The sequence below is a fragment of the Rhipicephalus sanguineus genome, chromosome 2, assembly GCF_013339695.2.
Source record: "Rhipicephalus sanguineus isolate Rsan-2018 chromosome 2, BIME_Rsan_1.4, whole genome shotgun sequence".
Taxonomy (NCBI): Eukaryota; Metazoa; Arthropoda; class Arachnida; order Ixodida; family Ixodidae; genus Rhipicephalus; species Rhipicephalus sanguineus.
In genome coordinates, this window is record NC_051177.1 from 37,454,581 (window position 1) to 37,480,432 (window position 25,852).

The 25,852-nt window shown below is 53.3% G+C and overlaps 1 protein-coding gene across 2 annotated transcripts; it reads right to left on the bottom strand.

Moving 5' to 3' along the window:
* Positions 1–306: 306 nt before the first annotated feature.
* On the bottom strand, positions 307–24,680 carry LOC119382775 (teneurin-m). 2 transcript variants are annotated; one of them, XM_037650622.2, is made up of 11 exons: positions 24,521–24,680; positions 12,081–12,854; positions 9,480–10,098; positions 9,211–9,396; positions 8,804–9,158; positions 8,633–8,659; positions 8,318–8,437; positions 7,067–8,244; positions 6,203–6,999; positions 3,564–6,108; positions 307–1,557 (listed from the first exon to the last, which is right to left on the bottom strand). In XM_037650622.2, exons 2-11 carry the CDS (start codon positions 12,831–12,833, stop codon positions 713–715), a joined length of 7,425 nt encoding a protein of 2,474 aa, XP_037506550.1. In that variant the 5' UTR covers positions 12,834–12,854; positions 24,521–24,680; the 3' UTR covers positions 307–712. The 2 variants fall into 2 exon arrangements, with proteins under 2 accessions (XP_037506550.1, XP_037506551.1); XM_037650623.2 differs by lacking the exon at positions 8,633–8,659.
* Between the last annotated feature and the right edge of the window lie 1,172 nt (positions 24,681–25,852).

Here is a 25,852-nt window from a genome sequence, read left to right on the forward strand (position 1 = left end):
CTCGAGCTTTCTTTACCTTTGGACATGCTCCTCTTCACATCCGTATAGACGACGCCTCTGCGTGAAACGCGAACGAGAACGCATCGAAGCTGTCAAAAGACAAAGCAAGTCAATCGCTCTTCCGAGGCACAAAAGAAATTGCGTATTTGTGCAATACACCGCTCTTTTTTTCGGAAAAAAAAAAGACAGCGGCCACCTTTATTTCACGTCAATCAAATAAAATTTCTTTCGTCTTTGGGCATCTGTCTCCTCGTTCGCGCTTCCTTTGCACGTCACTCAGAAGTCATGGGGCCGAGCCATCTCTGCTTCGATTACAACATTTTTATTCCTGATCCCCATTCGCTCCTTATTATAGCTCTGAAATAAGAAACGGACATTATTGCGACGCGCGGATTGAAGACAAGCACGAGGACGAGGAGCAGGCGTTGTCAACCCGTGGAAGCGCGCGGAACGTCGTGGCGCCACACGTCGGGGCACAGTCCGCCACGAAACGACTCGTTCCGGTGGCGCTCGAGAAGCTCTGGGAATAGACTGCAGTGGCTCGTGGGTCGCCAGGCACGAATGAGAGGCAAGCGTTCGTCAAGACAACACTGATTCCACGGGCGCGCCCCGCGCACTGTACACGGTCGCCGCGCGCAGGACGCGACGGCGACCTTCGTTGCTGATTCGGTTGGGCTGCAGCGGCTGCAGCATCGCGCACGGCTGTCACGTATCAGCTCAGTTTTCGGAACACCAAGTTGGACGGGTCGTCGGCCAGTTCCGGGTAAGCGTCCACGGGGTGGAAGTAGTCGGCGCGGTACCCGGGTGCCGATCCGGCGCGCAGGATGTGCTCCTTGTCCTGGTCGCTCCAGGACGCGGCTCCGTGCGCGTCGGCCAGCAGCAGCTGGCGCTCGTGCGCCCAGCGCTGGCTGAGCGCGTGCTTCTTGGCGTGCCACAGGATGCGCTGCCGCTCGCGGTCGGGCGGCGACCCGTAGCGCAGGTTGAGCACGGCGTGCGTCGTGTGTATGCGCACGTCCGACACGTCGCCCTGGTGCACGGTCGTGTTGACGGCGGCACCGAGCCGCTGTAGCTGCGTCACGTCCTCGTGAAAGCGCCACGCACTGTCCTTGACGAAGTAGAAGGCGTCGTTGCCCTGAAGCACAGGGTGCAGGTCTACAAGGTGCGAGTTGTTGAACACCGAGACGAACACGTCTCGACGGATGGGGTCGGCCCGCTCCGCCGAGCGCACGACGGCGCGCCCGTCCACCCGGGACACGCTGAGCCCACGGCCGAACGGCTCCACGGCCCGGCTCAGCCGACGCGGCATGAGCCCTTCTTGAGGTCGCCGCCGTCCCAGCGCCGACGGTTCGACGCTGGAGAGCTGCGAGAAGCCCCGAAGACGCCTCCGCGCTGCGCAGGCAGTGCCGGACACGGCGGGCAGTCGCCACGGAAGGACCGCTGTCTCGTCGTCTTCGTCGTCGTCGGTGCTGTACGGCCGCTGCTCGTCCTTCGGCGGCCAGCCGGACATCCCCAGGCCCGAGAGGCCGAGGCCTTGGCTCTCCACCCAGTCTGGAAGCTCTGCGGGATCCCGAACATTGGTTTTGCTTATCCACACCACCCGAATCGCACACGGAGGTTTTCGATACAAATGCATGCAACACACATATATCAGCAACAGGGGCGTAGCCAGAAATTTTTTTCGGGGGGGGGGGGGGTTCAACCATACTTTATATATGTTCGTGCGTGCGTTTGTATGTGCGCGTGTATATATACGCAAGCAAAACTGAAAAATTTCGGGGGGGGGGGTGGTTTGAACCCCCCCCCCCTGGCTACGCCCCTGATCAGCAACATTATACCGAGCATTAAAAGCATCAAAAACAATACTTAAGCGTTCAGAAAGAGACGCTTATGCGGCAGAGACAAAGAGCGGTTTACAATGCGCAAATATAATCGAGCGTTCTTTTTTCGAATATGCCAACGAGGTGCGCTGTGCCATTTTTTTTTTATTTTAATAAACTCAATACGACTGGCCATCCTTTCTGATCAACAGTTTTCAATGGCCGTCATAAATGTCAGTATAGATTACTTGCACCGTTGAACCTAGCGTGCGGTTTTGCACAACTTGTGATTGGGGAATGAAATATGTTCAGCGTACACGACTCTGGTGCTAATTAGAACTTTTGCACGACCACTATGCGAATCTCTCAATTTCACGTTGGACGAAAAATTCGAGAGTAAACCATGCACGATTTGCCACTCATCTGTAGAGTCAGCGCCTCCTCAGAGGAGGCGCTGGTAGAGCGCATGCTATATATTCGCTGAAGCGACAAAAAAAATCATCCCGTAGGGCCCTACGGCAACATTTAATCATATCGAGTACACCACTATTGAAGTTCGAGGCTGCAAATGCAGGAACAAAGAAGTAATAGCCACCAAGCAGCTCTTGTCCACTGCTACTATGGGATGCTCTTCAAGCACAACTTGTTCTTCGAAATATTTTTCAAGACCTTGGTGCTGTTGCGGTCATCTAGCAAAACTGTATATATGTGCGTTTGCATTCGGGTTTGCGCACATGTCTCTTCACTACAATTGATTATTTCGTCTGAATTCGCGCTTGGCCAGTCATGATAAAGTGCTCAACTTTGAATTTATCGTATAAATTTAGGAAATAAGGTGACTTTTCAAGGGCTCGTTTTTCTTTGTTAGACACAATATTATGAGAACTAACAGACAACAATGCCAAGAAAAGTATAGGAGATGTTATTTGTAGTAATTAGGATATAAAGGTGAAGAAAGTAAAGTGGACGAAAAGATAACTTGCCGCCGGCAGGGACCGAACCTGCGACCTTCGAATAACGCGCCGGACGCGTTATTCGAGTCGCAGGTTCGGTCCCTGCCGGCGGCAAGTACGCGTTATTCGAAGGTCGTAGGTTCGGTCCCTGCCGGCGGCAACTTATCTTTTCGTCCACTTTACTTTCTTCACCTTTATATCCTAATTACTACAAATAACATCTGGTATAAATTTAGTGGCTTAAATTATTTTGGTGCAGGGAAGTATCGGGGATCAAACCGATGACTCTCGAAGCACACCCAACAGGCGCATGCGACGAGAGCTCTTCTGATGATAACGTACAGTCGCGCTCAATATGACTTGCAACACGGGAGCGCGTCGCCTTTCGAGTTCAAATATTGCTCATGGCTTCAACTTGTCTTTATTTCAACAAGTAAACGATATTTCCTTATTTGGCATCATACTCAAGTGAGAGAACAGCGTTTAGTTATGGAAATAAGGGCTAGTTGAAGCCAGGCTCATACTTTGAACTCGTGAGGCCACGCGCTCCCATGTTGCAAGTCATATTGAGCGTGACCGTGCATACGTATACTACTATATCCATGACCGCGCCTTTGCAGCGTGGAACTTCTACTTTTCGCTTCGGTTGAATGTACAAACAGCTCTGTTATGGCTCAGATCTACGCCATAATGATACTACTCTACTACTAGTACTGTGGCTTTCGGCCCCTCAGTGCTTGCAGGAGCGCGAAGTTACCTCGCAACACTGTGGTCGTCGACAGGTCCACCTTACCCTGGTCGGAGTCTCCGGCTGGCCGCTCCGGGTGCAGGTTAACCGGGTCGTTGCGGTTGAACTGGTAGAGGTGCAAGTCACGCACGTCATGCAGACGCAGCGCGCGGTCCCACTGCGGCGTCATCCAGCGGCCCATGAGAGAATCGTAGATGCGCTCGCCGAAGTGCACCAAGCCGGTGAGTGGGTCCAGGATGCCGCCGCGGAAGTCCACCGGCACGTAAAGCAGGGGCGCCGAGTCGTAGATGATGTGCCCGTACGGCCCACGGTACACCTCCTTGAGGGCGTCTCCGTGGCGGTCGAAGACGAGCGTCGGACTGCCTGCCTGGTCGCAGGCCACGTAGAAGGAGTCCCTGTTGACGCGCAGCTGCACCAAGAAACCGCGCTCGTCGTACAGCAGCGTCATGCCACGGCCGTCTGCGTTGTTGTACACGTGCGTGACGAGCGTCGGCCGTGCCGGGTCGGCGTAGAAGAATTGTGTCAGGTTGCCCAGGTGGTCCTTGCGCATGGCGAGGCGACTTCGCGCGTCATAGAAGTAGCGTACTTCGTAGCGACCGCGCCGGGGCCGCTGGGCGCGTACCAGCTGACCCCGCGTGTTGTACGCGAAGCGTTCTTCGCCACGCTGCACCACGAAACCGCGGCCATCGACCACGAACGGCGTCTCGCCGAAGCGAAGCACGTGGTCGCCGGCATCGTGCAGAATTTCGATCTTATTGCCCATGTATTGCATGGTGACGATGTTGCCACCGGCGTCGTAGCTGAAACGCCAGTGGTCCTTGCCGAGCATTTCCGTCAGCTGTCCGTCGGCGTCGTACGAGAAGTTGTGCGTCCGCAGCTGGACGCCTCCGGCCAGCCGCATCAGTGTGCGCGTCTGGGCGACTCGTCCGCGCGTGTCGTACTGCAGTTCCATGCGGAAGAGCTCCTTGTCGCCGACGCGCAGAGTGGATTGTTGTAGACGGCCCAACGTGTCCAGGTGACGGCTGAAAGCGGCCGTACCGTCCGAAAGCGTCATGTTCCCGGCCGTGCCGTCTCGTGTGATCCGGAAAGCATCCAGCTGTATGAGGCGTCCTCCCGCTGAGAAAGCCAGCTCGGTCTCTGGGAACTGGAGGGTGCCCACGCGCACGCCCAGAGCGCGCATCCTCATCCGCGAGTCGTAGCGGTACTGGAAATGCGCCGTAGTCAACTGGAACTGACTGTAGAAGCGTGCCACGCACTGGCTCAGCAGAGGCCCGTCGTAGAAGTACTCGTGGCGCACCTGCACGTCCTCCTCGCTCCAGCTCTCGGCGCGTACCAGGCCGGCGGCTGTGTAGTTGCGTTGCACCTTGCCGCCGCCAAACACGACTTCGGTCGGCTGCGCGAGGGCGTTGTAGCGGTAGAGCACGCGACCCCGGTCTCCTGGGAAAATGCGCAGCAACGGTAGGCCTCGGTCGTCCAGGTGGAGCACGTAGGCACCCGACCCTCCGGGTGCCGTGTAAGTGAGACGGTAGAAGCCGATAAATGCGAGTAGTAGGAAGGCATGACGCGCTCCGTCCCGAGGCGTGCGCACGTGCTCCAGGCCGCCGTGCTCATCGTATCCGAAGGCAAATGCGCGGCCGCTAGGCAGAAGCACGCGGCTAGGTTGACTGGCTCCGGCCTCGTAAGCATATCGCAACGCGCTGCCGTCGGCCGCTCGCACCTCTATAAGGCGGCCCAGTCGATCATAGGCGAGTGTTTGGGAGAGCGGACCGCGCTGCCAGCCGCTAGGTCGGCCCAACCGGTCGTAGGCGGCATTTAGAGGCACCCGAGAACCTCCCGTCGGCAGCCATTGGACTGGTCGTGCGAAGCTGTCGTACTGCACGACGAGCAGTGGTCGACGCGAGCCGTTGTAAATGATTTCGCGCGCCGCCACCCAGTCGTATTCGGCCGTTAAGTATTGGCTGCCGTTTACCAGCAGCGCACGTTCCACGGCCGAGATGGCGCCTTTGGCCAGCTTGAGCTCGTAGCGCCACTCCAGCCGGCGGTCGCTAGGCTTGCCGTCCCAGAGCAGCACTTTGCTCAGCGGCATAGGAAACATGCCGGCCTGCACGGGTAACAAGTGCTCGAGGACGCGGTGGGGTCCGGCGTCCCATAGGAGCGCGGCTGCCTTCCAAGGCGTTGAGAGCAGCAGGCCGCCGTACGGTCGTGTCGTTGTCGTCTCGGCAGCCATGCCTCCTCGGCTGCACTGTACGCTGCCCGGCCTCACGGTGGTCACCTCGAGTGAGTCACCGACGGACACAGACGCAGCACCCGAAGGAGCTAACGAGAATGACAATCGGCGCACGAGTCCGCTGGGCGTGACCAGTTGGCTCAGTCGGCCGGCCTCATCGTAGGCGTAATGGAAGGTCGCGCCCGTTGCATCGTACCTGCTAGCCAGCAGGCCACCCGGTCCATATACGAAGTGTGTCTGGAGCCCATCTGGATCTACGAATGACTCGAGAAGCTTGTCTTGTGCCACGTGAACGCGGCACTTGTGGCCTCGCGCCGTCTCGATCGTGTGAAGGCTGTTGGCCGAGTCACGTAAGAAGGCCACCTGCGCGAGAAACAAGGAATATGCAGTGTATATGCGCGCTCGAAACAACGCAGCCTTAGCACGCGCATAGCGCAATTAAACGCACTATTTGTACCTTGTTTCCCGACGTGTCGGTGACGGCGCTGAGCTTGCCGAAGCTGGTGTTGACGTTGTAGAGGAACGTGTACTTGGCTTTTCCAGTTAGGAGACTTCTAGTGACCACATGCTGACCATACTTGTTGAACACGAACAGCTCGTGGCTGTCGGGCTGCGCGATCTGGTACTCCTGCTGCTCGTCCGGTTCTGGAAGATAGGGCAGCGCTGAGAACACCTGTCGGCGCCCCAGATCTGCTACGTGGACCACGCCGTCGCTGGTGACTGCCAATGCCGCTACGGAACGTAGGTCACTTTCCACGGCCAATGTCGCATTACCTGGCGCACGGCAGCCCTCACGCTGCTGGTGGCATCCGGCAAAAAGCGTAAGCGTGCCGTCGGGTGCGAGGGCTCGCACGCTTTGCCGGTCAGTCTCATCCACTTCCGCCACGTACAGCTCTCCAGTTGGTCCGAACGCAAAGCTCACTAGGGCGCCTAACGGGTTACTGTCCTGTTCGCCTTGTGGGCAGTAGACTGGTTGGCCAGCCACCACGAGAAGCCGTTCATCGGATGTTAGTCGGAGTACCATGTGGTCGTCGATGAAATGCAAAGAGTTGTCGAGCGGGTTGATAGCAAGCTCAGTGGGCCACCGTAGCTTTGCCTCGCCCACTGGCAGAGCCCCGGCGCACGGAAACGGCCGCCAGCGCCTGCGACCTCGGGGATCTCCGATAAGTGTGTCGATAATGCCACGGCTGTCGACGACGCGGATGCTACTGCCGTCGGCTACGTATAGGCTGTTATCCACGGCAACGGCCAGCCCTGCGACGAAGAAAAGCGAATATGTTATATCTGGGGTTTTCGATTTCCTTGCGCATTCTCTACTTACCTTTGGGATAGGCGAGTTTGGCCTCCAGTGCGGGCCTACCGTCACCGCAGTTGTCACGAGGTAGGCAGCGTTCGCCACTGCCCACGACTACGTCGAAGTTCGAGTCCGGGTCGTCAACCTTGTCGAGTGAGTGGACACGCAGCACCTGGTGTCGCTCGGGGTCGGACACGTACAGGTGGCCGTCGGTGGGGCTTAGAGTGAGCTGGCACGAAGCGTCGCCCGCGCCGCGTAGCCGCAACACGGTGTACAGTTGCCCCTCGGGCGTCACGCGCCGCACGAGGTTCAAGTCTGCCAGGTAGACGCTGCCGTCGGGCCCAGCGGCCAGCGCAGAGGGCGCCAGCAGCCGTTGTTGCCGCGCTGGACCCCCGCTGCACTCGGCTGCACCGCATAATAGTGCGCGCGGCTCACCCGTCCCGGCCAACAGGGTCATGACACGTGGCGCCTGTGCGAGGTACAGCGCCGACCCATCACCCTTCTGTAGCACGCCTTGCTGGAAGTTGTACCGGTGGTGTACGTCCAGGTTCCAGCCGCCCAGCTCGGACACATCCATGTCATGGCCGGGTAGCGTTGTCGACTGCGTAGTCCAAATAGGTTGGTCGCAAGAGCTGTACTCGTAACCCAATGAGACGAGCACGCGGGCCAGCCCGTAGACCTTCTGCTTGTAGACGTTGCGCTTGTTCCAGGCAAATGTGTACTCGATGTCCGGGTCTGCCTCGAAGGTGCGCTCGAACAGAATGCCCTCGACTACGATGCGCAGGTGCACCAGGCGCAGCTCTGGCGGGATGATGGACGGCGTCAGACGCAGATGCAGCGTAGCCAGGTAGCCCTGCACCTGACCGCTGCGGTACACGAGCTGCAGTCCGGATCCGGGTACCTGCAATGTCTCCTGCAACTCGCGACTTTCGGCCAGCACGGCTGACCCGCTGCAGCCGCCGGATGGCCGGGCGCTCTGGTACAGCACGGGCTGCATGCGTTGGTATGAGTGCGCCTCGCAGGCGGGCTGCTGTAGACGGCGACCGCCCTCTTCGGCCGGTTCGCCCCCAAGCACCGCCATCTCCACGTGGCCCATGACCACGATGGTGTTCCAAGGAACGAGCACTGTGCGCTTTATTGGGTGGAACGGGTTGCGCTGGAACTGCAGCGTCACGGCGCCGCCACCGTTGACCAAGATGTCGAACCTGCGCAGTTCGGAGCAGATTCGTGGTCACCGTGGAGATCCGAAGTGTGCGCGCGCGTTGCTTCGCGGCTCACCATCCGTCGTTGCGGGTCAGCGTGAAGCCGAACTGCGGGTCCGTGGCGACGCTGACGCGGATGCCGACGATACCGTTGCCTTCCTTGCCGGTGACCCTCCCGCGAATCACTGACACTCGGCTGGAAAGGGCGCGCCAGTGTAAGACGCCCGCGGGCCCTGGCTGATGCCGGGGTGGGGTTTTAGGGGTTAGGGTGGACAAGAGACACACGCGCCCCCAGCGGCGGGCGACCTGGGGGTCTATGGGGTCAACACGGAGCGAGACAGAGACAGGACAGGACACCAGCCAGACGGCAGCCCCGCGGGCGCGCACTCACCTCTTGGCGAAGGCGCTCCAGAACTGGCTGCGAGGGGGGAGGGGACAAGCCAACAGTCAGGGCGCGGCACGCTGGCGGCGCGCCGCCGCACACAACACACAGGGACAGACACAGAGACTCCGTGTGACCACCACAGGGACGAGACAGACAGACGGGCGCTCGCGCACTGACCTCTCGGAGTACTCGTCGCGATGCGAGTAGCTCTGCACGCTGTCCTCCTCGATGAGGAACTTCATGCGCTGGTAAAAGGACGCCGTCACGGCGGGTGGCTGCTTGCGCAGCAGGATGTCCTGCGGCTCCGGCGATGACAGGCACAGCAGGCTCTCGCTGCACTCGGGCCGGTAGCAACACTCGCTGTCAGCGCAGTCCACCAGGCCGTCCTTGTCGTTGTCCGCCTTGTCGCTGCACTGCGTCTCCTGCGGAACGCTGCAGTCGCGACCTGCCCAGCCGGCAAGGCAGGCGCAACGCCAGCGCTCGCCGTCGCGCACGCACTGGCCGTGGGTGTGGCAGCCCTCGGGGCAGCCGTCTGCGAGAAGAGACCATCAAGCCTCTGCGCGATCAGGCGCATCCAGGTATACCTAACGTGCAATGCTGGCCCATCCATCCCTGGATGCACACGCAGGTGCCGTTGTTGCACTGGCCGTGCTGCAAGCAGCGCGTGTCGCACTCGCGCAGCTCGCACCGGCCGCCCGTCCAACCGGCCTCGCAGGTACAGTGACCCTCTTCGCAGCGGCCCCGGGGGCCGCAGTCCAGCTCGCACTTAGCTGCGTTTAAAGACAGAAAGTTGAATAAAAAATACGCTGCGATAGGCGCACACGCGCAGCGCGCAGAGCGCTTAGACACGCACCGCGGCTGCAGTCGTCGCCGGTCCACTGATCAAAGCAGACACACGCCTCGCGTTCTAGGTCGTAAACGCCATGCGCCGAGCAGTCCGGCAGACAGCGGCTGAGCCGCTCGTCGGCGTCGCTGCAGTTCGCACCGCGCCATCCAGGCTTGCACCAGCAGCGGCCCTGGACGCAAGCGCCGCGGGAGCCGCACTCGGGGTCTGGGCAGTCGGGGCGCTCGCAGTTTTCGCCGCCGAAACCGGGCTCGCAGATACAGCGGCCGCGCACGCACCGGCCGTGTCCCGAGCAATCGGGCAGCTCGCAGAGATCGTCACGCACGGCGCACTCGGCGCCCTTCCATCCGGGCTCGCAACGGCAGCGCCCCTGGACGAGGCGTCCATGGCCGCTGCAGAGCACCGGGCAAACGCTGTCCGCGCAGTCCAGACCGATGTACCCTGGGAAGCAGTGACACTGTCCCAGGCGGCAGCTGCCGTGGCCGTGGCACTGGCTCGGACAACTGGTCGGCACGTCCCTTGCCACTGCCGGCTGCAGAGCTAGCGACACCGGTAACGGGTCGTCATTGATAAGCGACAGAAACCACGTGCCGGGTTCCAGGAAATGAATCAGGTCAACCTCTTCCAGCTGCAAGCAGACGGAGCGCAAGTGCGCCATATAGTTAGCCGTTCAGCGTTATGCATACATGAGACCGTATACGTGTCTTGCTTAACGCGGTTCAAGAGCCCTTCATTATCTAGCCAAAGCCCTGCTTAAAACATATTTATTAAGTCATAATTTGTTTTGCATAAATGTTCTGTAATTATAAACACGATTACACCTAGCTGACGATGCGTGACGGTTTTTAACGCGAACTCGTTTCTCGGCTAGGTTTGCGAAAGCGCGCAACAGCTGGCGTCCGCAAAAGCCGTGTCCGGAAAGCTAGTGATCTCTCCCACTTGACTAACGCCGGCACCAACAATTGCCGCGGCAACCACCTACAGCCGCGACCGCGTTTCTTGGCTAGATTCACAACAGAGCGCACCCAGCTGACGTCGCCGCAGCAACACTTGGCGCGCGCTCCATTATGCCGCAGCAACAACCTGCAGAGCTTGATTTGGCTGATAATTTACATGTTCATGCTTCCTATAATACCTGCGAGCTAATTGAATGAGGTAAATAAGAGCTATTAGAGAGCTGCCGCTGCGGGGCCTATAGGTGCCACTGTGCATTTGCGCCGCTCGGGATTTTCACGTTTTCTTCTTACAACTCATTGACATGATTCCCACCACTCGTCGCTATTGAAAACCTATTCGTATTTCTATAGATGACGGTCAGACAAAATGTTCTGCTTCACAGGCTATTGATAACTTTTCTTTTTGTGAAGAAACGTTGCGATAGAGCCATGCATAGTCACTCAACGTTTAATTCACTTTCGTTACGAGCTGTAGTTACAATATGTATGCTTAGAAATAGAGAGAGAAAAAAAAAAACGGAGGTGATTTAGAGTGCTATGTATGTCATTTACTGCCGGAGAGCGATAAGCTATCCCTCGCAGTAGAAAGTGCAGCGTGTATGTGTGTTTGAAAAAAATGGTTGACGATGTTGAGTATATTGATATGTACACTATTATGGGAGAGCAGTGTGCCGTCCCTAATCACAAATTGAAGGAAACTACATAGCGAGAAATACTATAGTTGTATGTGGCCTATAGTGGTACAGAGTACGCCTCCAATGCGGGGGATTACTGGATTCGATTTCCAGGGCCGCCGCGCTCACCGGTTTTTCTGTTGTGGAGAGCGTCGCCGCACACCCCGACATGGCTCTCCGTAAAGTGGGGCCCTCATTTCGAGAATATGGTCTTTCCTTTCATGTCTCTTTTTATCTTTCGCTCTTTCCTCCATGAGGCATCGACGTATACTTTCTTGGTTTTGCAGAAATTAGCGTGTTTCCTAACCTCAAACAGCTAACTGCCTCTATTTCATATACTTCATGTCCGCCTTGTGTGGGCGCGCCGCAAGATTTATGGTTACGTTCGTCTCCATTAGAATAGCTTTAGTCGCTCGTTGGTGCTTCTTTATCAAACATAAAACCAGATTTTTTTCAACGTCTGTACTAGATAAAAAAAAGACATTCTGGCACCAAAATTTCTTGTTCCCATTGCTGTGGCTCTGCCTAATTTACGAGTTTCGGAGAAATGCTTAAGTAAACTCCGAACACGTACGCGGAGCCACTACGGATGTCGTGCAGTGCAGCATATATGACGCTTGATTGCGCTTAGCAAACGTTTTATTGAACATCGCTTTCTTGGTGGTTCTTTTTGTAAGGCTCTGTAGCGACCCGAATAGGCACACATATCGTCTACACGAATTCATTTATAGTACTCCGTACTCGAAATCGTCACCTCTTCTTCTGAACACTCGTCTGTTGCTTAGTACTTAGCGACGGCTTAGCGTCCTCCCATGGCAGATTATGTAGTATACTTTAAATCGTCTTGCTTCTTTCTGTATATAAACAAACACCTTGAGATTCGCAAGCTTGTCTGTGACACTGACCTACTCGAACCTAGGACTACGGGAAAATGTGCTACGAGTACTTCATGGACTTCTTCATCGAGCCTCGCAACTCACGACTGCCGACCGATGTCCACCGGCGGTGGCCACCACTTCGGCCACGTCGCGGGCGGTCAGCGACGGCGGCTCGTTGCGCCTGGCCAGCAGGGCGAGCCGCGCGCCTTGCGGCGCGGTCACGTTGAAGCGCACGAACGCCGCCTCGGGCTGCTCGAAACGCACGTTCCACGCGTCGTGCGCCTCCAGGTGATGGGTGAGCCGGGTGCCAAGTTCCACCTCGGCGTACGCGTCAGCCTGCGCGGGCGGTCGACACGGCTCCCGCGCGGCAGGCTGCTGCTGATTATGCTGCTGATTGTGCTGCTGCTGGTTTTTTTGTTGAGGCTGTTGCGGCTGCTGCTGGTTGTTGTTATGCCGGTGCGGCGGGGGCGGCGCGGAAGCGGATAGGCTCTCGGCCGCCACGTCCAGAAGCACGCACGGTTTGGCTGCCGGTCCGGCGGCGGCGACGTAGGCCAGTGCGGCGGCGAGGGTTGCCGCGAGGGCGGCCAGCGCCAAGCATGCCCACTGCCAGCCGCTGCGCGGCCTTAGCCGCTGGGTGAGCGCGGCCGCCAGGGATGTGGAGGTGGCCGGCGGGGCTTCGATGATGAGCTGCGGGTTGACGCGGCTCGCGGCCGGCGGCACCATGGGGCCCGTGGTCTCACTGTAGCTGGGCGGCTCTGCGTACGCGTTGCGCGGTGGCACCGCGGGTGCCGGCTCCGGCGGGCTCTCGGGCCATGACTCCGAGCTCGCGTATGGCCGCCGGTGCAGGGAGTCCATCTGCGCCTGCGGTGGCGCGCCCTGCGAGCCGAGAGAGAGGGAACGTGTGACGACACCTTTACGGTGGCTTCGCTATATATCGGAGTGTTCGTCTTGCGCGAGCGCTAAGATTAGTACGTGCCCGGAGGAATAGACGCAGGAAGCCATAGATATACTTTCCGAGCTGGAGCAACTGTCCCGTTCATTCAATGCCCTGCCCTTCTGAAAGGGACCTGGAGCTCAAGCATCAGTGACTGGTGAAGCCTTGTAATCTACCGTAGCATCACTACAAGCGCCGCGCGAAGCACGGGCGTCTGTATCCGGATAGAAATGTTCCTAGCGAAAAACGAGCCCATCGTCAAGCGCCGAGTGAAGCTCTCAAGTCCCAGCCTCGGTATCTTAATGCTATGTCGGGCTCCTTTTCTTTATTTTTGTGTTTTTGATCTTTCCTCGAAACGGTGGTGCTGGTGCGTGCGCATTTAGTGAGAAGAAATGCGACGAAAACATGTTTGCTATGGGATATCTTCTACGAACACAAAGCATCTGCGATTGCGATGAGCACCGCACAAGGGAAGCATGCGCATGCACTTAAGAGTAAGTAGGTACACTTGAAAAACTCAGGGTAGGAAGATGTATATATATAGACTGCACTTCGGAATACGCCGTTGCCGATCCTAATCTCTGTATGCGTCTAGATCAGGATAAAGTGGTAGCAGGAACAACACTCAACTAATCACCTGTGCTCATCATGATGGTCATGACGGAGGTGGTTAAAATAGTTTGAAAAGGGTGCTTCGCAGCAGATCAATATTGTTTCGTGTAAACGTTCACTATTGTTACAATAACCTTAGTGAATTTTACGTTTGCTTTTTTTACTGTCTGTATACAGTGCAGCTGCTATTGGAAATTGTACACATCTTCTTTGATACCTTCTTTTATTTCATTTTTTTTCGCGATCGATTTATCGCAGAAGCAGAGCGCTTGCCTCTATTATGTACAGATCGAATACACAGGTTTCGGATGTTAGTCCGCGAGGCGCTTTTGTTTCGTCATTGTCGGGGAAAAAATCGAGTTAATGGATAAACTACCCCCCTTTTTCCCCTATTTAGAGATGCAGTATTGCGCATCGCTGGTTCATAGAAAATGGGGATTTCAGTCACCTGATTATGGTGGGTAAGAATAGGGCCAAAGCCGTCAGGATATATGAAGTATAGTCTGGTATTGAAGGGGTGCCCTTTTCCCAGCCCTATTGTGTCAAGCGGCTGCGGTTTATGGGGAGCGTTTCGTCACGCCGAAGCGTTGATCTCTATAGTTCTTGGGCACGTACTGTTCCCCCGTCTCCCCGCAGGCCCTTTGCAACTGGCTACGCGCATGAGGGGCGCCGGAAATCATTAATCACAACCCGGAATTCGCGCTAGCGTGGTAATCTACTGACCGCCTTTTTTTCTCCCCTCTTACCACATAGTTCCATTGTCCGAAAGTCAAGCGCCGTCCATGACGTCACCGCCGGGCGATCATTACTGCTGGGCGCGGTGTATATATATATACGGTCGCTCCCCGACCGTTTGCCGTCAGTCCCCCCAGTGACAGCGCCTCTCAACTGCGCGAGCGCGGTTGGTAGATGCGGAGATGGAACGGGGACGTGCCCTCCGCGAGCTCCTATAGCTTCCTCTTTCAGACCACAAAAACACGCGTTCCTTTCGGCGCAGTCTTTGACAGGATGGTTAACTGTCCCGCATTCTTATGCAAGTTCTGTCGCCATCACCGTTCCAGCACATTGTAGAGACACTAAAAAGGGATAGCGAAGGAAAGAATTAATCTCTAAAGAAGGGCGAGGCAAATAGCAAGCACGGTAATAGTTGCCTTCTACGAATGAAAAAAAGCGCACGAACAGAATTTACAAAAAGTACTAAGTACATCGCATACAACACCGAAAGCGAGAGAGAAATTCTGCACTAAGAAAGCCAACCAACAAAAAGGAATGGCAATGCTCGACTGTACACATCACCGGCGTAGGCAAGGAGAAGTTCAATCTTTCCCCGAAAATTTTCAGTTTTGCATGCGTATATATACACGCACGCATCAAAATCACGCACGAACATGCATAAAGTAAGTATGGTTAACACCCACAACTCCCCCACCCCCCGAAAAAAATTTCTGGCTACGCTTCTGGTATAGGTCGGCAAAAAATGTGGAGCTCACTCAGACTCGCTCATGAAATATATTTTGACCCTAGGGCCCACTAGGACTCAGACTCACGGAAGTTTTCCTCACCCGGACTCACTCGGACTCAGATTCACTGAAATTTTTCTCAGCCGGACTCACTCAGACTCAGACTGACGGGTCGATCTGAGTCTGAGTGAGCCTGAGTGAGTCGACTCATGAGTCTATGATCGCACAATTAACTTTTTCGACCCTAGTGTCAATGCTCTTTAACATCAATATCTCACATAATTGGTGCTCTTCATGGCGCGTTTTGATCTCGTACCTTCAAATACGTGTTATCAGTGGTTACAATGCAGTAAAGACAAATTTATTGAAAGAGATGTCTCTCACGAGATATTTTTATCAAGAACTGTCCTGAAAAGTTTTGCCGGAGGGAGATTACGGAGGCCTGAGTTACGGTGGCGGTGGCGGGGGGGGGGGGGGGGGGGGGGGGGTAAAAAAACCCCTCGCCACCACCCCCGTAACTCAGGCCTTTGATCGATAAATATTGAGATGGCTGTGAACGCGAGTCTGTTGAAGTATGTGTGAGTAGACGTGAGCCTAAACGTGAGCCGACATAAGGTTGTTAGTAATGCTGAAGTTGTCTAGATAGGACCATATATAGGCCGACAAAAAATGTGTAGCTCACTCAGAGTCGCTCATAGAGAGAGAGAAAAATGTAATGCGGAAAGGCAGGGAGGTTAACCAGAAAACATATCTGGTTTGCTACCCTGCACTGGGGAAGGGGTAAGGGGAGACAGAAAAGTTAGAAAGAGAGGGATGGGATAGGGAGGGAGGGAAGCACAAACGCGCACACACACACACAGGAGTGTCACAATCGTTCAACGAGGCGGGTCGCTCGCAGAAACTTCATCAGCGCCTTCGTTGCTTTCTGGCGTGAAGCTCGATCGTTCCGACATTCCAAGATTGACTGCTCAGAGAGCGGCTGGTCGTCGAGGCGAGCAAACACTGCTGCGAGGGATTGTCTCTCAGAGCTGTATTGAGGGCACTGACATAAAATGTGTTCAATGGTTTCGTCATTGCCACAATATTCACATGCAGCGCTGTCTCTCATTCCGATGCGGCACGCAAAGGCTCATTAATATATATTTTACCTTTAGGGCTCACTAGGGCTCACTCGCACTCAGACTCATGAAAATATCACTCTGCCTGACTCACTCAGACTCACGGCTCAATCTGAGTCTGAGTGAGTCGACTCATGAGTGGGTTTACCGACCTATGGCTACTGGTACAGGTGAATGAAACAGTACGTATATAAGATGCGCCGTACTTCAACACTCGAAACAATCGGGCGTTTTATCACTTCAGAGTTGAGCAGTGACGCCAACGACACACGTGTGTGTCATGCAGTTGAATCATATTGCAGTAAGCTGGAGAAGTGGGCTATTCGGAAACGATGCATGTTTGTAAAAATCACGGGCCTCAAGCATTTTGAGGCCCTGTACTTGGATTTAGGTGCACGTTAAAGAACCACGGGTGGTCGAAATTGCCGGAGCCCTTCACTACGGCGTCTCTCATAATCATATCGTGGTTTTGGGACGTTAAACCCCAGTTATTATTATTATTATTATTATTATTATTATTATTATTATTATTATTATTATTATTATTATTATTATTATTATTATTATTATTATTATTATTATTATTAAACCTTTTTTCAATAACACAGTTATTATGATGAAGCACAAACACAAAAGGGCTCGTGAACTCGCGGAAGCGTTCTTTATCAAAATGAAGGGTGATGATTGTATATTTGAACCGTCTCTTTGGGGGGGGGGGGGGATCGGAGATCTCTGTTCGTTCCGCGTTCGTTCTGGCGGTGTTACGTCACAAAAGTGGGCGGTCCGCAGCTCTCTTCCGCCGAGAGGAAGAGGACAGCCAATCGTCAAGCGGTGAGCGGCGAGCTTTCCGGAAGTAGACGCGCATCGTTTGTCCTCGGCAAAGGGACCGAATATTTCAAAACGAAGTGTTTCTCGCCTTCTAATAAATACAGTTGTTAGACGAAAAGATATTGTTTTTCTTTTCAAGCTTAAGCAGTTTCCTAAACAGCAATAGCTTTGAGTGCTGCTATTTATTGGTGTTAGTTTTTCTAACGTGCTTGCCATGTTAAGTCGCGCACGCGAAAAAAAGAAAGAGAAAAGTAGCGGTTGGCGGAGTTTTTCAAAATTTCGTCCTATCGGAATGTCTGGCTTGGCTCCCGGGTTTCGGATCGTCACAGGGAGCTTCCGCTGACTTTTATAAAAGAGCACCCACAGATAGCTACGCCGTCGCGCCCGCTGGGGCCGTCGTTCACGAGTGAGGACCGGGACGACACGTGGCAAGAGCAGGTAGCGCTTTTGAACTAAGTTCACACTGTTCGTTCACACTGTTCGTTTCGAGAACCGAAAGCGACGCCGCACTCGCTCATGGCTTCAAACGCATCTCGCACCTCCAACCGCAAGAGGAGCACACGTCGCAAGCGCCATTTTCTGAAAGTCAGCTGTTGCGGCAGCCGCAACCGCTGCATCATGCCGTGCGAAGCCGTTTGTTCGCTCGAGAGAACGCGTGCGAACGGCCTCGCGATCCGTTAGTTTGTAGCAGACGACATGCTCGTTATGACGCGGTATGACGTCACCAAAAAATAAAAGATCAAGCAAAAAGAAAAATGGCTACGCCCCTCAGAGACATGGTTTTTTCCGGCTTCGGCTAATCGCGTGCGCCGCCAGAATGGGTGCAGAACAAACGGCGCAGAACAGAGATCTCCGATCACCCTACTAGTTATGACGCGATATGAAGTCACCAAAAAATAAAAGAGCAAGCAAAAAAAAAAAAACGAAATGGCGACACCCCCCGGCCTTGAGTGGCATCTCCCGCTTCAGCCAATCAGCGCGCTTGTTCTTCCCCAGGAGAACGAACAAGCGGAACGAACAGATCTCCGATCGCCCCCTTTGTTTGCTAGATTGCGAGGTACGCACGCTTAACCATTTCTTTGACGTCCCCTAAAATTTTCTGCGCACGCATGGTGTTGGTTTTCGTTGCGTTCGTTTTTCGTTTCGATAAACTTCGTTTGTTAGACAGCGCTCGTGTCTTTCTCGTCTTGTGCTCTGTCCTGTTCGCGTTGATTTTTACAAACATGAATCATATTTGTAAGTCTTGCGGTTCTGCAGTGCCTAATTGGGCGCCGTTACTGTGGGAACAGGCTTTATAATATAAAATATGTCGCAAAAATGAAGGACGCGTGGGCAACGCACCCTCGATATTTGTTCGATGTGGCGTTTTCACTAAGCACGCTCCGTGATGTGACAGATTTTAACAGCGCCTGCCCGGGTCTAGTTAAGGAAGGATTACTTACTCAATAGCTCGAACAATTAAACGCCCATCCTTTCAAGTTGTGAGGATCGCCACCTCCACCACCACGAGAGCGACCTTCAGGAATGGATCGGTAGAGCGAGCGTCCCGAAAAGCCTTGACTCATAGGCGGCAGCACCGATCGTTCAGATATGCGCGGTACTTTTAACGTTAAGAAGAGCTGAAGAGAGAAAAGCTTCAAGCGACGTGGATCTGTGAGCTGTTAATTCTTTCATAACTCTTTTGCGATGCCAGCGTCATGTGCGCGTTGCGAGGACAGCTCTTCCGCGCATGCCGGACAGAGAAGCGATTTTTGCAAAGACAACCATGGATCACTTAGCATGTCGACATGTTTGGCATTGTAGACTGCTTTCGTGTACGATCAATAAATTAGAGGAAAGCGCGCACGCGCACACATCCGCACGAACACGCGCACTCGACGCAGTGCACAAAGCCCACCTGTCCCGCTGCATACATTACTGAAGAAACACACGTAGCGTGCGGGGGGCTTTCGATTCGTGTTTCGAGAACTCAGCGTTGGCTCCGCGCAGGTTTCGAGTTGGAGCGCTGTTTTAACATTCCCTCGCGGATCTAGCAGCGCCCGCAGGGATCCACCTGTACAAAGAAGGGGAGCACCGCCTTGGCTTTCGTGCGAAAAAGCCGGATCGATATTACTCGCTGGATATATAGCCAGCGGCTGCGCCCTTGAATTTGCCCGAGATGGCTGGAATGCTTGTTGGTGTCGGCGTTGGTCGCGGCGTAGGTCGAGCGACAGGCTTGCGAAATTGCGTAGGCGTAGGCCAGTAGCAACCCACGTTGGGAAATAGACGTCTGGAGATAGAGATACCGGGCACGTAACATTACCCGCGTTCAATAGAATGTGCCAGAACACTTAAGGAGAACCGATGTTCCCGACACTTAGTGAGATAAATGCCACATGGGGAAACCGGTGAAAGCGGTAGCCAATAGAAGTATATATATAGGTGACCTTATAGATTCTTGTTTATTTGCTTAATATATGTCTAATAAACGTGAGCAAGGGTTGTCGTTGTATTCAAACGAAAGTACAAACGGTAGATATTCCATATATGCAAGTGAAACAGTGGATACCTTTCTTTTGTAATTATGGAAGTGAAAATAAAGGCGAGGGAAAGAAAGAGAGAGGGAGGGAGATAGGTGGAGGGTCACGTTGTATTATGAGATGTAAGGTATTCCAAGGGAGGAGCCCTCAGGACAAGAGGCCCGATTTCCTGGGTCCGCCGTAGCACATGGCGCTGGGCCACTGGGTACCGGTCATAGCTTATCAGAAAAAAAGTGTGGGTGATCATGTATTCGAGTAGCTGAGGGTGTCAGTGTACACCACAGTATATACCACAGTTTTGCGACGTAAGGACGTCGCAAAACGGCCAAGTGGAAGGGTTCTGTGTTGGTTAAACTGTTTAGGTTTGCGATGTATGGGACGGATTGAAGCCGGGGCAACGTGACTGCTTCGTACCGCGTCAGAGAGGGGATGAGGAGGATGTGTCGATAAGCGTGCATTGCGGCAGTATGCTTTTCAGTACAAAAATGGGGCACGGCGAATGCTGCCGCATCTTTACTTTCTCGAGTACCCAACATGTTCATATATGGGGAGACGTGTACTGGGGCATGTTAACCAGCGCCGCCAGCTGCGGATGCGGTGGATCATGCAACACATACGCGTTCAGTCGCACGTGCCTCACAGAACTTGGTCCTGTAGGATCAATATTCTCTCGTATTCCAACCGAGGCGTCGCCTACGATAGCCGAGGCTTGTCTACGCGAAGCGCGACGGAGAGGTAGTAGAACTGAATTGACACATACTTGCGTTGATGCTTTGCAACCTGCCTTCGGCAATAGGGTAAAATTTAAGTCGACGCGAAGGGAGTGTTTGCGAGTTTGTCAAAATAAAGGGCCGATTGATTCTCTTCCTTTCTATTACTTACGAAACCTAACAAAATTGGTAAATAGAAGGTAGGAGCAGGAAGCGCTACTCCTACATGTATATACTGCAAAAGCACTACAACATTCATCGGGAAGTACGCTCCTACATATTGCACTATTTCTACTAAGTTCAGCTGCATGCGTACTATAAGCACCAAATTCTACATAAGTACTACCCCTACTAAGTTCAGCATGAAGTACTATTCTTACATGTTGAGATCGGACTTCATATATTTGTCTCTCTACGTTGAAAATCGCAGTAGCCTGAAACCGTATTATCTACCAGGCGTGGAACCACTACATGCTTTTTATTGATGGCCTCATGTATTTTACGGCGTTTGATAGATTGGAGTATTTCCTCAATATTGAGCAGCAAGTCCTTACGTATACTGTTGACAGAAGCGCACTCGAAATTCTATTCCTTTAACCGGCGGTAGCCTGTGCAGCAGGTGAGATGTCTACGTAATGGATTCGCGTTGCTTGTACATCGTGTAGAAATCTAGGGAGTGTCGAGGACACGCAAGCGTGCCATGAACACAGAAATGTAGGCCTTGTCTTTTTCTATTTCTCTTCCTGAAAACATAAAATAGGCTATATATACTTTCTCGCAAATGCAGCGACTCAGCTGGGTAGAGAAAGAAGTTAATGAAGATGACAATGACCGAAGGAAGAGAGTGATTTACCCCACAACGCCCAGCGTATCATATTTGATATGATATGTTGGTTGAATTCGTGTCACTCGTAATTATACCCATTGCGGCACCCAAACTCAACGACAACCGCCGTGAAGGGCGGTTGTATCGTTTAAAAAAATACTTACCGCCACTTCATTACTTCAATTCAATTCAATTATGTTTTATTTTCCCATCCTACAAGACATATGGAGGGGTGGTAAAGATAAAAGATGCCCAAGGGCAGCTCGTTCAGCAGAGAGGCAGTGGTAGAGGGTACACAATTGAAAAACAGAGTTAAGTACATAAAATAAACACCAGGAAATACACGAACCAGCCATACAATATACACAAATAAATAAACTTAAAAGCAGAAATAAAGACGTATTTCAAAAATACTTAAAGGGACCAACAACCAATTTTCATGGTACCTGTTTTCTTTAGCGCAACGGAGAGCTCATCGATCAGAGTGTCTAATCATGCAATGGTAACGCGAAAAACGCGGTGAAACATTTATAATAAAAATTTTTCGATCTGCGGCGACTATGATATCGTAGACGCAACACATGCTGCAAACTGTGGGAGGTGAGCGCGTGGACGGTTCGTGTTAGTGCGCGGAGGTTCGCTGCGCATGCGTACACTCCGCGCGCATGCGCCGTAGCTCGACATGTACCACTATCGGCCGCGAAGGCAGGGCCGCTTCTCAGCGTTCAACTCCTACCGCGTAAGCAGCACAGAATAGAGCGGGAACGGATAATAATATACATAGCATAATTTTGAGCGCTCATTACGGTGCGCACGAAAGCGCGAGACTACGTACAGCAAAGTGAACAACTCCATAATCCAGCTTCAAGGCTCTTCCGCCAGGCTGCGTGACATACCGGTCTTTTGGGACTCTTAAACGCGGTTTAAAAACGTAAACCTACTCAGTTCGCGAAAAAGATGCTTGAATCCGTCACTATAATTCACGTTTTTTTTTTCATTTTCCACCAGGGTCTAAACACATTTTCTGTCCAGTTGTCGATCCCTTTAAGGCGTGTTATTTAGATACATAATGTTTTTTCGCGCGAACAAGAAAACAAATCGAAATCAATGAGAGCATAGCTACTAAGGATAGACGGAAGAGAATAATGAAAGCAGTAACGCTTTCACTTGGGACAGTTGGTGCAAACCGGTAACTTGATTCATGGCTGCGGGGAAAAAAAAACGAAATCGCCTGTTTTTTTAGAGACGCGCGGCGTCAGAAAGAAGTAAGGCCGAACGTTCAGAAAAGAGGTAGTTGATCTTTGGTGCCAATTAAACTTCCTACAAGTGCCTTGAGCGAAGCCTAGCTAATTTTAGCCTAGATAGTCCAAGGCATCGCCAGAGAAGTAAAAGTGGCAGGGATGCTTCACCGTTTTTTTTTAATCTTGTGTTTGTTCAATACATCGAGGAGTACTCGTTGGCTTAAGAAGATAATGTGAATGGCTAGCACATCTCACGCTGCTTAAGGAAAAAAAGAAAAAGGCGATGAAAGCTTAAACCATTTGTGGTGAAGCTCTGTCTATGACTCATACTGATAAAATATTGTATCGGGCCAGTTGATGCATTTAAGGACGTAACGCAATCAAACGAGGGCGAGGAGATGGCATAGAGACGCCACACACTGCTTTTATGTCTGTTGTCGCGACGTCTTCATTTTGTCCGCGTTTCGTTGCGCAACTGTTATCTGAACCTTATATTAAGCCCGCAAAAAAAATGCATATATTTTCTCAACAGATTTCACAAGCGCGAGGATGGATGAACGAGTATAAAGAGCGAATGAAAAAATTGGCTGATCGAACTGCGAGAGATTTTGGATAGAGTGATAGAAGTAGAAGGAGATGCCTTTATTCAGAGATCCATCAAAAAACTGTCATGGCGTCGCGTATGTGTACTCCTTGTCTAGGAGTTTGTTGCATGAAAGAAGCGCAATCTGGTCTGTGGGCTTTAAAGTTATATAGCGGCTGAACGAGCTTCTTCTACAGCCTTTGTTAGATGCAGCTAAAGAAAACTTCATTCTTTAAAAGAGTCGGTAAAACATACCGTTTTAGAGGTATTTCGCAAGTAACAGAATAACTCAAAGGGATTTTGTCGTTTTACCATCTGTATTAGGCGAAACGGACCACTGTCGGTCAGCCGAGAAAGTTCTTTTCTCAGGGGCTGTAAAAGCTATACTAATTAACTGCTTACTTTGTATACATCAGGAATAACACATGTCCTATTGGCTCTACCAATCCCTGTGTTTAACTTTCCTATAACTAAGTTAGTATGCGTTAGAATTACATGGTCACTAATTTTGAGCTAACCTTTAGAAGAGACAAGTCCAGCTTTGTTGTCTCGTGCTTGGTGAAGTGAATTCCAAGTAACGCCACTACAGGGAAAGCTGCAGTTTTGCATCAAAAATAAAGTACAATGGAGGGCTTCCCGAGCCGTCGAAAAGAAGCGTGGGTCACATCGTAAGTGTCCTCTCAGTGACAATGCAGCAAGGGACGCCTCGCCACAGCGTCGTAGACAGCGGCCGTGCATTGCGCCATTGTGCCGCTTTTATTAAATTCCCTCCTGTTGGCGTAGAGGCGACGTCCTGGCGCCTGAAATAGGGCGCGGCCCAGCGTTTTCTTTTGAGTAGTGATTTTCTTTTCTTATTCCTTTCTGGTCAACGCTGGCGACGACAATGCCGCCCGGGGCCCCGGGCTTCGGCTCTCGCCTTGGACGGCTCGTCCATCTCGCGCTATTGACAACGCCATAAACAGGCGTCCTTTACGAGCATCGTGAATATTAACTGATGCGTACACCACGATATCCGGCGCTGTCCAGCAACAAAGAGGAATGTTGCCTAGTGAATTTCACGAGTTGACGTGTTCGAAATCTCTATAGCAACCACGGTGGTGTACTCCGCTGGTGCGCGAGGAAGGCGCGCGGTCGCTTCGCAATAGCCGCACGTCGTATAGATGCAACGAGAGCGCGCGATCCGCCCCCCACGCGCGTTATACGGCCTCCCAAAACAAAGACTCAAAATGAACGCGAAGGGTGCGAACGTCTCGCGAGGAGAGAAAGCAGAGCGTGGTGGGGGTGTTGGTGGGTGCAAAGATGGAGACACGCGATTGGGGCCGATGTACCGGATACGCGCCGGGCTCTCCGCAGACAACGATCAAAAGGAAGAGGGGGCCGATGAACCGTGCTTCCGACACGCAAAAAACCGTGCGTCTCAATTGCAGGCCCGCGTACGCGACATAGGCGACGACGACAAAGCGACGCTCGCAACTTTTGCGGGAGTGTCCGCCACTGCGGCGGCGTAACACGGCCACCGGCCAGCAACCACCATCCCCTCCACTCGCGCTACGCTTTGCGACGCTGGGCGCCGTTGCGCCCCAAGTGAGCGGCCTCCCCGGTTCTTCTCCTTTCTTTCTCGGCCGCGGTGTCGAGTCTCGACTAGGGACACCGCCCAGTGCCCCGAAAACCCGCGCACCCATCTCGTGTGACCGTGCGTCGTAGCTCTCACCTTGCGCGGGCGCACTCAGCGACAGCGTCGGGATGACCGCAGGTCGTCGGCTCGCGTCCCTCTTCTTCGGCGAGGCGGGCGTCGGCGCGCCATGGCGGTCGGCTGCTTCTACGTGCTGCTCGCCTCGCTCGCTGCTTGCTGCTGCTGCTAGGCCTCGCGATGCTGGCGCCGGTCGATGCGTCGGACCTCTCCCACACCCAGCTCTCCCTCGCGCTCACTCGCTGCCTCTAGCTCCGCTGCCTGCAGAGGTCGCTCTGCCACGCGTGTAGTTATACTGCGGCCGAGCCGGCTTTACAGGGGCGCAGCCTCCCCCGGCCCTTATTATTATTCCCTCCCCTCGCGTTCCCTTTTCTCTTTCGTTTCGCGCGGAGAGCGGACGTCCTTTCGGCCTAGCCTCGTGTGGCGCATATCTGAAGTGACGCCCGCTGGCAGGCCTGGCTGATCGTAGTGCAAAAAATGAGGGAGAAAAATGAGAATAAAGCAAAAATCGGGGTGACTGCGCATGCTAGTAGGGAGGCGGGCACTGCGGGGATTCTCGTCTCGGTTTGCCCCCTTATCGTGCTTTGTTTCTCCAGAGAGCGCTTTAAAGTGAAAGTTTAAGGCGCTGCGCAGCGTTGAGAACGGGCTTAGGTATTGAGCTATATTTATTTTGCTTGCAGCTCGCTCGTGCGTGGATGTTCTCCGCGTTATCTTCGGAGACGTCAGCGAGAAAATAAATAAGACACTGTAGTGGGCGCGCATATCACGTCTCCGGTCATCCTCCGTACCCTGGGTCGGATGTTCCGAGATAACACGTGACACGCTGTCGGGGTGGCTGCGCCTTGAGGTCGGCGCTTTGCTCCAACTTGTTGAAAAGGGGATCGCTTTCGGAGAGGTCAGAATGGCTCGCGAGGGAGACATTCTACGCATGTATTTTTGCCCGAGGAGCTTTCGTATTCTGGACGCACTTCAAGCTGCCAGCTGCAACTCTACACTGTTGTTAGGAACAAAGCACGTAAGCAGTGTCCAGCGAACCGCCACACAGCGCGGATATATATTCGTTCCACCCGTATGCACCGAGAGCCAGTGTGTTGGTCGAGCTTCGATTAATTAATTCGGGGTGATTTCTTTTTTCTTCGGGAGACCGCCCTCATAACATATTTACGTAATATTGCAATAGACGCGTCACACGTAAGCAATGAAGTTGATTCGTGCATGAAGTCTAATAGGGATCAGTGAAATTATTACTGCTCGGATTAGTTTGAGATACCTTTTATTAGTTTTCTTCTTAACGTAACAAGTTGGAAGCTTGAGAAAAAAGTCAGGTGATGGATTAAAAAAAAGAGCTGGAAC